At 52.6% G+C, this 13,592-nt stretch overlaps 1 protein-coding gene across 1 annotated transcript; it reads right to left on the reverse strand.

Annotated features, from left to right (window-relative positions):
• Positions 1 to 7,068: 7,068 nt before the first annotated feature.
• MYORG (myogenesis regulating glycosidase) lies at positions 7,069 to 9,213 on the reverse strand. Its single transcript, XM_088018781.1, has one exon. It carries the CDS (start codon positions 9,211 to 9,213, stop codon positions 7,069 to 7,071), a length of 2,145 nt encoding a protein of 714 aa, XP_087874907.1.
• Between the last annotated feature and the right edge of the window lie 4,379 nt (positions 9,214 to 13,592).

Genomic DNA, 13,592 nt, shown 5'->3' on the forward strand with positions numbered 1-13,592 from the left:
CCAGCAGCCCCGTCACTCCACCTGTGCCCTTCTTGCCTGCAGCTGTCTTCTGCACCCTTAGCAAGCTCTCATCGACATTTCTCTCTTCCTACCTACTCCCTTTCTCTCCAATTCAACTGTAAGACCCAGAGGCGCGGGAGTTGGGTCTCAGCCCTGTTCTCCCTTGCTACTAGGGCTCAAGGAATGCGAGGCAGGTGTTAGATCCTCCAGCCCTTCCAGAAGCTGTTAGCAGATGGATTCGTGTGGATTTTATTAGAGGGTTGTTGCCCAGTGAAGTGCAGAAGGTTGGATGTGAAGGGGCATTGGCAAAGGTCAACTTGGATTACCAAGGTCGAGAACAGCCACCCCTGAAGGAAAGAGAAAGAAGTCACCCAAGTCTTTAGCAGGCTTCCAGATGTTTTCAGTCACGGGTTCTCCGTGCAGACAGGGCAAAAATACTAGTGAACAGGATCTTGGAGCACCGCCAAGGACCTGAATGGTTTTGTTCCTCACCCCTCTGAGCAGTGCTCTCTGAAGGAGGCCTGCTGCAGGAAGTTTTTGGAGCTTAATGTTCTCTTTCCAGGCCAGCAGGGACCACATCCCACTGATTTAATAAATGCCGGCTGGGCAGTGGTGCCAAACCACAGACTAGCTGCCTCCTAACAAGGGCTGGCCAGCCCCGTGCTCTCAGCATGGGAGGCTGTTGAAGCTCAAAATGCTAAAACCTTATACGTCAGCGTTGGAAGGGACCTGGAAAATGACCTAATTTTGCTGCTCATTTTTATAGCTGGGGAAGTTGAGGCTTAAGAAGGTAGACGGTGGGGCAGTTCGGTGGCTCAGTCTTTAAAGCGTCTGCCTTCGGCTCAGGTCATGATGCCAGGGTCTTGGGTTGGAGCCCCTCATCGGGCTCCCTGCTCAGCGGGGAGCCTGCTTCCTCCCCTCCCCCGCACTGTGCTCTCTGGCTCTAGCTCTCTCTGTCAAATAAATAAATAAAATCTTAAAAAAAAAAGGTAGATGGCCCTGGCAGTTGCCTATATGTGGGGGGCTTTGAGGATGAAGTTCCCAAGGAAAGACTCTGCTTTAGAATACCACGTACGGCTTTTTGAGTCATTTCTCTGGGCCTTACAGAGTTTTCCATTAAAACACAGGTACTTGGGGTGCCTGGGTGGCTCAGTCGTTAAGCATCTGCCTTCGGCTCAGGTCATGATCCCAGGGTCCTGGGATCGAGCCCCGCATCGGGCTCCCTGCTCGGCGGGAAGCCTGCTTCTCCCTCTCCCACTCCCCCTGCTTGTGTCTCTCTCTCGCTGTGTCTCTCTCTGACAAATAAGTAAAATCTTTAAAAAAATAAACAAAAACAAAACACAGGTACTTTGGTGAGGGGACCCCCATAAATTGTATTCATCTACTCTCTGCAGGAAGAATTCATGGCAGGGTGGGACCAGGGCATGTTATGGGAGGTGGATGAGGTGGGAGAGAGTGAACCTGAGACGGACGTGACAGGTGAGTAGCCTTTGTCATCATCACCACTTTGCTTCTGGCCAGCTCGTCCAGAAATGTGGGACTGAGACCGCAATTTCCCCTTTAATCCGGGGCCCTCCAAGCTCCAGAGCATGTCCTCCCGGAAGCCTTCCCCAATAACTACCCATCCTATAAATACTGTCCTGTTTCCCCACCTACACCTAAAGAGGCTCCTCTTGAAACTCCACCTGTTTCCCCCAGTGCCGCCTTCACCACCCCAGGGTGAAGAAGCATTTACCAGACTTATCCCCACCAGGGTGGGCTCTGGAAAGCTAAAATGCCCTCCTGACCCTCGGACACAATACCTTACATGCCCACAGTATGCACTTCTTTGCTGAATTGAAGACCCAAAGGAATGAAGTTATAATGGTAGCTTCGATGGTAGAGTTTCAATTGGAATACTTGTGCAGGTATGAGACCTGCACAAGTGGGGCCCCCATGTTTGGGGAGCAGAGGCTTACATCTCCATTGGTCCAGATTGTTGGCCCAACCTGTCCCTTCTTTTCTAGAGGAGGGCTGTGTCAGCCCCGCTGCTGCCCCCTAGAGGCTGTGCTATAGGTGCGCAGCGAAATCGGCTGTGCCTTTCTCCACCCCTACCCCCTTCCCTTCCCCTCCCTTCCGTCTCCTCTCCTCCCCTCCCCTCCCCTCCCCTCCCCTTCCCTTCCCCTCTCAATCCACCTCCTGCTCAGGATTGTGTAATAGGAAGGCCTCAACTGGACTCCCTGAGGAGGGAAAAGGGGGCTAGGGAGGAAAAAACAGCCTAAAGATACAGAGTACAGAGGCACAGTTTCTTCCTGTTCTTCAGACCGGAGACTCCCGGGGACAGGACCCCCTCTTCTGTCTTTTCCCATTCCTCACCCAAGCCCAACCCCGGCTTCAGGTCATGAATTCTCCTATCCCCTAGTGGGTGAAGGAGTCAAAAGGTTCAAATTTCCAATTATAAAATTAATGTCATGGGGATGTAACACACATCATGGTGACTATTGTTAATAAAACTATTGTATATTTGAAAGTAGCTAGGAGAGTAGATCTTGAATGTTCTCATTGCAAGAAAAATATTTTTTTGGTAGCTATGTATGGTGACAGATGTTAACTGGGCTTACTATGGTGATCACTTTGCAATACGTAGAAATATCCCATCATTACATTGTATACCTGAGACTAATATAATGTTATATCAATTATATTTTAATATAAAAAAAGAGGTCAGCTTCTGTTTTCCTGTATAATCCATTAAAATGGTAAAGTGCATTAAAAAAAAAAAGGATTCTCTCTTCCCCTCAAGCTGCTGGAAAGATCCTTGGTCATGATGAAGTAAATGACTAGCCTTCAGATAAAAACCAGGTTGTTCCTTGGGAGCTGGGGTGTGTGCCAGAGAAGGGAGGGTGTCAGCAGAAGTCCCACTGAGTTGGACAATAGCGGGAAAGGAAATCACCCAGTTGCCACTGTGGTTTTCTTCAAGGCTGGGTCCAGGCAGGCCTCGCCTTGCAGGGATGGGCTGTGCAACTGTTTCCAGAACAGAAGGTAGTATTTCTTCAAATGCTTTTCAAAATATACTCATAAGTATGTGTGTGTGAGTAAAACAGAAACAGAGGTATGAGAGGTGTTCAGATATTAGAGGCCTTGAACATCAGAGCTTGGATATTTTCCTAAGTGATTTGATTGAATTTCAGAAAGATTTCCTTAGCTGCTGTGTGGATTAGACTGAAGGGTCCAAGAGTTGAAAAAGTTAGAAGACCGTTGCAGTGGTCCGGGCTAGAACTGATAAAGGGATGGAGAGGTCACCATTAGCCTTGGACCTGAGGAGAGGAGAAGCAACCAGAAACCAGCAGAAGACTTGCTCTGGAGCCAACCAGGGTGAGAGACACTTTACCCGAATCTTGGGGAACAGGGCAAAGACCCTCAGAAAACTCACATCTTGGGCTTAGAGGGCTTGGCTAGGGTTCAGCTGATTCATATGGTATTAGAAGGGAGACCAAGGCAGACTCTCAGGGTATACAGGGTCACAGAATGGGGACATTAGGCCCCAGTCCCAGATTTCCTGCAGTGGCCACTCTGATCCTCTCCATTACCTCTGGAGGAGTTCCCCATTCCCACAAATCAGTCCCCACCAACCAGCCCAGGGGTACAGGGGAGACAAATGAGAAATCCTGGCCATACAAGGGTGCTGGAAATTCCCTTGGAGTAGGGACAGTCCCCTCACCCAGATGTACAGAGAGACATAAGTTTGGAATGCACAAGAGGATGGGGCACTGGACAAGTCTGGAAGGGGCCAGAATAGGGAAAGGTAACTTCCAGCCCAGTTCCCCCACCTCCCCCTATCTTCCCAAATCCAGCTCTTTCTCATGGCTCCTACCATTCTAGTCCCCCCACCCCCACTTCTTGAACCTCTCTTTTTTGGTATCAGTGGGGGAAGGGGAAACACTCCTTGACCTAGAACCATTGGGCGGCAGCTTCAGAGATACATATTTCAGCTGGCTCCCCATCCTTGGTGGTATATGGGCCAGGGCTGGGCAATGCTGTTGAAAGGTAGGACAATACCAGGTAGGAGATTCTAGGCGTCTGGATGCAGAACACCAGGTTCCCGTGGTTACTAATCTCCTGCCAATACCCTCCTCTCTCAGTGCTTCAGTTTGTTCATCTGTGCCTTTGTGATTAACGAGACTGGCAGAAGCCTGACTAGAAATCAGATTCCAAGCTAGGGGCCGGTTTGCTGGAATTTGGCCAGACGAGGGCACTCTTTCCTTTGGCCCTGTCCCAGTATACAGTGAGTGCTCAGTGGGTATGGTGTGCCTCCTCCCCCATCTAGGCTGTGAGATGCTGCTGCCTGCCCTTCATGCCCTTATACTCCTCCTCCTCTGTGCCAGATTACTCAGGCCTTACAGATTGCTTTGTCTCTCCCTATGCCATCTCAGGCAGCGCACACTCCTCCATCTTGGTCCACTAGAACTTTCTGCAACTATAATCTGCCCTGTCCAATAGGTTAGCCACTGGTCACACATGGCATTTAACACTTGAAGTGTGGCTAGTGTGCCTGAAGAACTGTCTTTTAAGCTTTATTTCATTTTAATTAATTTTACAATTAAATTTAAGAAGCCACATGTGGGCAGTGGCTACCACATTGGACAACACAGGTTCTAGGCAGAGCTTCTCTTTGTTTCGTGTTTAGTGTCCCTTGTCTAAAATAAGAGTTGATAGGAGTTACCATTTATTGAGCACTTACTATTTGCCAATTTTTGCATAAGTGCTTTACAGGCACATCTCAATGAATCCTAGAAATTCCATTGAATTGATGAAGAAACTGGGGTGCCTGGGTGGCTCAGCTGGTTAAGCATCCAACACTTGACTTTGGCTCAGGTCATGATCTTAGGGTCATGAGAAGGAGCCCCACATTGGGATCTGTGCTGGACGTGGAGCTTGCTTAAGATTCTCTCTCTCCCTCTCCTTCTGCCCCTCCCCAGCTCTCTCTCAAAATAAATAAATAAATAAATAAATAAGAAGAAACCGAGGCTCCAGAGGTTGGTTAAAATGGCTTCAGATTGCACAGAAACCTGGAGGGACATTCAAGTGTCAGTCATGCTCTCCAGCCACTCAGGGAAACTTCCAGGACCCAGCCTCGGTGTTCTGCCTCTATAGCCGCTTCACAGCCCGTGGGTGGGTGCCCCAGGAGGTTCATCATTGAGTACTGATTGGTGGGTGCTCTTGACAAAAAGGAGAAGGAAGTTAATTCATTTACTCCCCATCTCCTGGGGACCCAGGAATCCTGGCTCCTGACATCCCATCTTCAGATATCTCTCCTCTTGCCTTTTTCCTGGACCACAGTGTCCTTTGTGTCACAAACTTAGAGCTCAACTGGGTGTTATGTGCAAAGACTTGGGAAAAGTTTGTCACAGGTAAGCCCAGAGGAAGCCAGTTGGGCCTGGAAAAATCATTGTTATTTTTGTGTACCACCCCCCCGAAAAAGTATAATAGTATAATAGCTACCTTTTATTGAGAACCTACTTGTGCCAGGCACTTTACACACATCTTTGCTTATAATTCCCACAACAATCTGGGAGGTAGGCATTATCATCACCATTTTACATATGAGGAAACAGGCTCAACAAGGTTAAGCAGCTCACTTAAAATCAAACAGCTTATAGACAAGAGTGGTAGAATCAGCACTCAACATGGACATCCGAGAGTGCCCCAAAACTTTCATTAGGCATTTTTCACATAGGGGAAATAGAGGGGGTGGAGGAGTGGGCAAAAGGATGCATTCTTTAGGGGTTGAGGGAAGCTGAGCCCTGCCCTGTTTCCCACCTCCCCACTTTGGCAAGCCATTTCTTCCTCAGACTCAGCTGCAAAGTCAGCAACAACTCACTCTGGCTGAGGTTGCTCTTCTTAGAAAGAGAAAATGGCTGAAATGAAAGACCTTACCCTGTATGTGTATTTACAGGTGCTGATGTGCCCACAGAGCTCATGTGCCAAAGCACACCACCATCAGAATAAGAACAGTGCTCCCGTTTAGGCTACACTCCTGCCACGTATACAGGGAGTGAAGCAGCTGAGAGATCTTGAAAGGGCTGTTTATTTCCTACTAGATTCCCAGGGACATCAAACAGGAGGGGCCAGCTCAACAATCAAAACCTCCAATTTGCTCCCTGCCCCCTCTTTCCTGGCTTATCCAGCTTCAGAAGTGTTGTGTTCATTCCGTAGATTCAGGGACACATGGTGCCTCTCTCTCTCTCTCTCTCTCTCTCTCTCTCTCTCTCTCTCACACACACACACACACACACACACACACACACACACACACACACACCACACAAAGGTTCTTGAGTTAAGGCACCAAGTCTGGCCTGCACGGCCTTGCAAGTCCTTGCCCATAGGCCATAGCCCTGGCCCATGGCTGAGCCCATGTGTTTACATGGACCGGTAAGTGCAGTGTTAGGAGTCTCTTCACAAATGAGGGACAACATTGATGGCTCCGCGCTCTGCCCAGTCTTCCTGTCCTCTGGGATGGAACCTCCTTTCTCCTTGTCAGTTGCCCCGACACCTCCATCCCATCTCCCTAGCTGGGGTGCGACCAGGTCAGCCATATTTCAAGCCAGTGCTGGGAACTCTGGACCTGGCTTCCAACATCAAGAATGTGCCCTTCTAAGTGTGGCAGGGGGCTATTTTGGGACCTTAAAGAGGATCAAGTCCCCACCTCAGAAGGGCAAAGATGGCCATTCAGGTCAAGATGGAGGGTAAGGTTTCTTTTTGTGCTTTTAAAACACAATCATGTGTAACAGGAAGAGAGCTGACCTTTTCCTTCCAAGTTCTCTTCCACCTCACTCCAGTTGGCAGACTGGAGTGAGTGTGGAGGGGAACAGTCTTTCGGATTGTGCGTTAGAAAGGGAAGTTGCTTCAGCGCCCCCTCACCTGGCCCTACCCCAGCTGGTTGGGCACATTTATGTCGGCACCCACTTAGTGGGTGGTGCAGAGGTGGAGACGTCCTGGGGATACACGATGTGGTTGTGATGGAGGGTGAAAGGCCTGCATGAAGGCAGAGGTTAGGGCTGTGGGGTTCCTGGGTCCTGGGCTGGGTCAGGATGCCCAGACGAAGTAGGCGACCTCGTCCAGGTCGACGGGGTAATCGGTGAGCAGCACTGGGGTTTTGTCAAAAAGCTCGCCCTTGTAGCTGCGCCACTTGCCTGCAGGCAGGTAGACGTCTCGCTCCTGCTTGCCGGGCTCCAGGACTGGTGCCACCAGCAGCGTGTCTCCGATAAGGAACTGCGAGTCGATGCGGTGTGCCGTCTCGTCACCGGGCGCAATCCACCAGAGGGGGCGCACGATGGGGTCGCCTGTGTCAGTGACCTCACCAGCCAGCTCCAGCAATAGCGGCGCTACGAGCGAGGCCCTCAGTGCGGCAAACTTGTGCGCGATAGCCACCACTTCGGCATCATATTGCCAGGGCGGGACTGAGAACTGCATAGCGGGCATGAAGGCGGCCACCTCCAGCCAGCGCACGTAGAGCTCGCGCTCGGGCACCTCGCCACCGCCCGCTGTGCGCTCAGACACTGCGTTGCCACCCACCATATCGGGCAGGATGAATGGGTAGCCCAGCATGCTGACGGTGAGCACGGCGGGTATGAGTGAGCGCAGCCCCAGATCATAGCCCCACACCGAGTCGCGGTCCACTAGGCGGAAGAAGCATGAGATGTTCTGTGACTGGTAGCCCACGCGGACCTCCGCCAGGGAGAAGAAGGGCAGTGCCATTTCAGTGTAGCGTCGGCTCCATATGCTGGGGTCGGACAGCGGCCTGTAGGTGCTGAAGTCCCGCGGCAAATAGCTGACTTCGCCTGCGTCAAACTTGAAGGAGGCCACAGCGTAGCGTGAGCGCAGCCGCCGCAGGTGCCCCTGGAACCAGTCTCGAGCCTCCGGGCGTGTGAAGTCGAGCACCGCGCCGATGCCGTTCCACCAGCGCACGAGTGCGGGCAGCCGGCCGGTGGGTTCGCGCACGAACAGCTCGCGTTCCACGCCCTCACCAAAGCACGATGAGTTGTAGTTGACAAACGGGTGAACCCAGAGCGTGACGCGAAAGCCGGCATCACGCAGACGGCGGAACATGTCGCTGGCATTGGGGAACTTGGTCTCGTCGAAGTCGAAGTCTCCATAGGCAGGGGTGTACATATCGTCTATTTCCAAGTGGCTGCTGTTGAATCGGTGCTGGCGGATCTGCTGGGCGAAACGCTGCACTTTGTCCTGGTCCACGGCACGCCCGTACAGCACCCACGTGGACCAGATGGGGTCCCGGAAGGCCTCGGGTGCTGGCACCCTCGAGGGCTTGTTGAAATAGCGCCGCACCATGTATTTGTGGATGGAAGTGACGTCGGAGCCGACACACACGCGGTAGCTGAGCTCTGGCACGGCAGGGCGGCCCGCAGGTGGCTTGTAGGGCGTGTTGTGGTAGCGTGCCTGCAGCCGCAGCGAGCGCTCCGTGCTGTTCCAGCCCAGGTGGAAGGGCACGGAGTCGTTGACCTTGATGGCAGCTGCACGTGATGACAGCCAGTAGCGCTCGAGGATGCCTCCGAATGCAGCGCCGGAGGAGTAGACATCGCTGGTGACAAAGGGCTGAGGCTCCTGCTGGCCGTCCAGGCGGATGGGCCAGTGCTGGGTCCTCATCTCAGCACCACCGTACCAGTGTGCCGCTGCATCGCCCAGGAACATAGCGTGTTCCACCTCGCGCCCTGGAGCTGCCTCCTCCCAGCGCACGCGGTAGCACATGACCGTATCCTTGGGCCTCACAGTCTGGATGAAGAAATGCAGGGGGCGCCCATCGGCTGTGCGAGAACAACCGAGGACCGCGCCGTCGCGGCTGCAGGAGTCGAGGTCCAGTGCCCCTGAGCGGAAGGCCAGGCGGAAGACCTGCTCGCCCTTCTGGTTGCGGATGGAGAAGCCGCCTCGGTTGAGGTCCAGCAGCTCCGCGCGCAGGCGTTCCGCTTTGCGTAGAGAGGCGCTGTAGTAGCACCAGGCCACCACTGCGGCCAACACCAGCAGCAACCCCAGGACCGCGGAGCCTAGGAGCGGTTTCAGCTCTTTGGAGGGCTTGGGCTTGGCCGGCGAGAAGTTATCAGGCAAGAAGGTGTACATAGCTGCAGCTGCGATGACCTTGGGGCTCTTACGGTTTGCGCGGCTCCCAGGGCGGCAGCGGGGGTAGGCTTGGCTCTTCTCCTGAGGGTTCTGGGGCATGAGCCCCTAGTTAGGGAAGGAGTGGGCAGTGGGACCACCCGACAAAGAGCATCTGAACCTGGACTGCCTGATTCTGGAAAGGGAAGAGAGAAGTAGAACTGAGCCTTCTCATTCCACAGTATTTCCCTTTGCTGCATCAGAAAGAGGAAGTGTATATTTTGGGAAGGTTGTATTCTGGGATATAAGGTCTGGGACATAAAGGCTTGACCCTTACCAGGACTATCTGTATGTGTCTAAACCACTCTTCTTTTTTTTTTTTTAATTAACATATAATGTATTATTTGTTTTAGGGGTTCAGGTCTGTGATTCAAAAGTCTTACACAATTCACAGCGCTCACCATAGCACATACCCTCCCCTCTAAACCACTCTTTCTCATGAACGCCAGTTTTTGCCATAATTAGTCAGGACTCTGATTGGGGAGGAGCAGATGGCATGCATCCCCATTTTCCTGGTGGAGAAACAACCCAGACAGGGTCAGGGAGCTGTCTAGGATCACAGAATTAGCCAGGCTTCCTTGGATCATACATGGGGCAGTTCAGGCTGAGGAGCAGGCGAGGGGTCTGGAGAAGGCCATGGTGGGAGAGGGAAGATAATCCAGCCAGTTCTTTAAGATCTTTAACAGGGCAGTAGGCTGGTTTTCCTGTCCCTGCAGGGGGAGAGGAGAGAGGAAGGGGGAACATCTCAGGCATGGAATTTAATCTTGAGTCAAAAGCCAGATTAAATCTGGAGATTAGAGAAGATACCCAAAGCCAGATGCAGTCATGGGCCTGGTTTGGAGAGAGGCAGGGTTGGGTTTGTACATTAGGGCTGGTGTAAAAAGTGTAGCATGGTGGCCATGGTGACTTCTCAGATCACCCTCTCTTTGCTCTCAAACTCCACCCTGTTCTCAGCAATTGATCACCAAGTCCATTTCCCTGCCAATCTTCCTGCTGTCCTTCTGGCAACACATTTGTTGGCCAGCTACCTCCTGGCTTTGTCTCCACTAAGCACCCACTCTCCTCTGCCCCTGCCCTACTTTGGGCACTGTCATTTCTCCCATGTATAATTGCAGTACTTCCCCAATAGGCCTCCCTGCTTCCACCTTCTTTTCCCCCAATGCTCACAGCAACCATGGTGATCTTTTTAAAGCACTTATGAGACAATATCTCTTCTCGGTTTAGAGCATGACCCCCGGGTTTAAGTTCAGAACTATAAGCTTTGCAATTGAGGGTCAAGGCATGATGTGGTCTCATCTGCCTTTTTGATTCCATTTCCAGCCAGGCCTATCCTATGACCACCAAGCTCATTCCTTCCCTAACCTAAATCCTTCAGCCATCTGCTCTAGGAACTTTCACCTACCCACATTGAACCAATGTCTCTCCCCCACCTATCAGCTCTCCAAGGAGTGGATACCCGCTACTGCACACATAGACTCTCATATACTGTATGTTAAACATATGACTGCAGAAAAAACCCCATAGACCTGGCGGGGGGTGCGGTGTGTGTCCCAATCTGCTGCCCAAGGCAACTGACCATATTTCAGCCCTCAGGGCAGAGTTCAACAAAGAAATAGCACCAGCCAGGTGCACACACAGACATACATGCTGCCAGCCAGCCAGCTGCCCATCTGTTCCAGTTGGGAGGAAGGAGAGAGGGAGACTGGCAAACAGTAATTAGCCTCCTCCCAGATGCCAGTGTCTGTCTCTAAGTCCTCAGCTACTCCCAAGGAGATGCCAGAACTGCTCAGGGTCCTCACCTCCCCCACCTCTCCCACAAAGAGACTATCATCAAGAATGACAGGTGCAGGGTGCCTGGGTGGCTCAGTTGGTTAAGTGTCTGCCTTCAGCTCAGGTCATGATCCCAGGGTCTTGGGATTGAGTCCCATATTGGGCTCCTTGCTCAGTGGGGAGTCTGCTTCACCCTCCTCCCCTCCCCTCTGCTCATGATCTCTCTCTCTCAAATAAATAAATAATCTTAAAAAAAGAAAAAAAAGAATGACAGGTGCAGACCAGAATTTTTATCTCAGATGTCAATATACAGCTCACTACAGTGCCTCCCCCCTCCAAGGAGGTGTTGTCTTAAGGCCTCATTCTCTGTGCTCCCTCCCCCTATATCCCTAAGCTGGTCAGTTCCAGCTGGTCTGGAACAGCCTCTTACTCCCTGCCTCTCATCCCATACAACTTAGCTTTCAAAACTCCCCCACCCCTCTATTGCATCCCCTACCTGTGGGTATAGGTTAGAAAAGCCCTCCTGCAGAATGCACACAGTAGCTTTCAGCTGATGCCCTCAAGCTAAGCAGAAACCAAGGATGGTTTTAGGTGGTCCAGGCCAGACTTGCTATATATTTATATTGATTCATTCAGGACAACCAAGGCCCCATTCTGGGCACTGAGGGAATAAGCGGTAAGGGTCCATATCTGAAGAGGACAGAGAACCCCTCATCCTCAAAACTTTCATATTAAGTCAGCCCATCTCATGACACTGGAGGCATGGAGAGGCCACCAAGATGACCTCAAAAGCCATTTCCAAATAGGTTCTGAGAATCTTAATGTTCTAGGATTCCAAGGTTTTTTGGTGAAGGTCAGGGGCCCACAGTCTTGGGCACCCACTCCATGCAGGCCCTGTGCTGGTCTCTCAAATGCCACCACAGCATCCAACCCTAACAATAATACTGAACAGTATAGTGCCTAGTCTATGGTCGAAGAAACTTGCCCAAACAGAAAAAGGAACTTGTTTGAAGTTACCAGGTGGCAAGGTTGCCTAAATCCGAAATCCCAGCTTAACCCTCCACAGCATAATTTTTAGGAGATGGGAGATAATGGTCTGACTGGCAGTCTGAATGCAACAGAGGAAAGGAGCTTTGTGAGTCAGAGGGTGGGACAGGCTCCCCATCATGTGGCTGTGTGCATGGTGAAGCCTATCTTCTCAAGGGTTGGTGCTGCTGCTTGCTCCAGAAAGGCTCCTTGGGGTGGAAAAAGGGCAATTTTCATGGCATCTGGTACGGGGCTGTGGAGAAGGAACTGTGGTTCCTGTGTTAACAGCGCTAGAGACCCCTGTAATCTGCCGCCTCCGTCGTCCGGCTAACCACAGGCTAATGCCGGCAGGTGGGGTCTGCCCTAGCCAAACCTTTCCCCACTTGACACTCAACCTCGGTCTTGGCTGCCAGCCCCTAGCCGGATCTGAGGGGGAGGGCCCAGCCCGGCCCCAAAGCGGGGAGGCCATGCCAAGCTGAGTCGTTTGTCGAACATAATTCCAAGGAGGGAGGGAATGTCAAAGGCAACTCGATCCAGCCCATCTCCCTGCCCTCCCCAAGGACGAGATCAGAGGGGATCGAGTGACTGCGCCTACAGCTTGGAATACTCCCCCCCCCACCCCAGCGCTACAGCTACAATGTCCGAAGGGACAGACTGAGGTCAAAGGGCCGGCCGCCCGCTGGGAACCGCGGCTTGAGGAGGGGCCCAGGTGTCCAGGCTCGTACCCCCTACTCATCAGTAGGAGCGAAAGTTCAGGAAATGTGTTTCCTCAGTAACCCCCCAAGGTCCTCCCCCTGGGCTCACTCACGGCAGTGACCCCAGAAGTGGGGGTGAAGGGAGGCTCCCGAAGATTCCCTCCAAGCTAGCCGGAGTTGGGCTGCCACGGCGCGGCGCGGGGCGCTGCCTAGCTGGGAACAGCTGAAGCCCTCCTCGGGACCCGCCCCCTTGCTGCTCGGCCACGCCCCGGTCGTTCGGTCTCGCTTCGGGCCTCGTAGTCCAGCCCCGCCCCTGGCGCTCGATCCCTCCTCCCACATTGTCACGCGGACTTGAGGTCCCACCCCTTAGCTCCCACCTTTCTCCCACTGCTCTGTGGCCACCTCCCGGCAACTCTGGAAGGCCACCAGCAGTGTCTCCTGGCTCCGCCCCCTGCCTGCAGGCCCACCCCCGCTGGGCCGTTGCTTACTGGATGCTAGCGGGGCTCTTCCCTAGGCCTTCTGGGACATGTAGTTCTGGAGAAAGGAGCACTTGTAGAGTGTAGGGGTTCTCGCACCTCTAGGCTAAATCTGGGATGTGTATGAGGAGGAGAGAGCGGCAGGGTAAAGGGGGTAGGGTTGGCTACTGGGATTCCTTTCCCTCCAGATTTGGGCGGGTGGAGGCCATCTTGGTATAATGCTCTCATTAGCTCTTCATGTGGAAAGTTTCCCATATGGAAAAAGTTCTCTCATATAGAGAAAGGGTAGCGGGGTTCTGGGGGGATCACAGAAGAGGCTCAGTGCAGGGTGGATCCAATCAAGGAACCTACGGAAGGAGCCTAGTTCCACCAGCCAGGAAGCCCGAGTTGTCAGTTCACATCGGACCAGACCAGTAGTATTTGAGGTTGGGGACCTCAGTATTTTGCAATGCCCCTCTGATCTCCTCCCGCAACA

The sequence above is a fragment of the Eumetopias jubatus genome, unplaced genomic scaffold (assembly GCF_037043125.1).
Source record: "Eumetopias jubatus isolate StellerSeaLion01/CBP00866 unplaced genomic scaffold, mEumJub1_p1.0 scaffold_15, whole genome shotgun sequence".
In the NCBI taxonomy this organism is placed as follows: domain Eukaryota; kingdom Metazoa; phylum Chordata; class Mammalia; order Carnivora; family Otariidae; genus Eumetopias; species Eumetopias jubatus.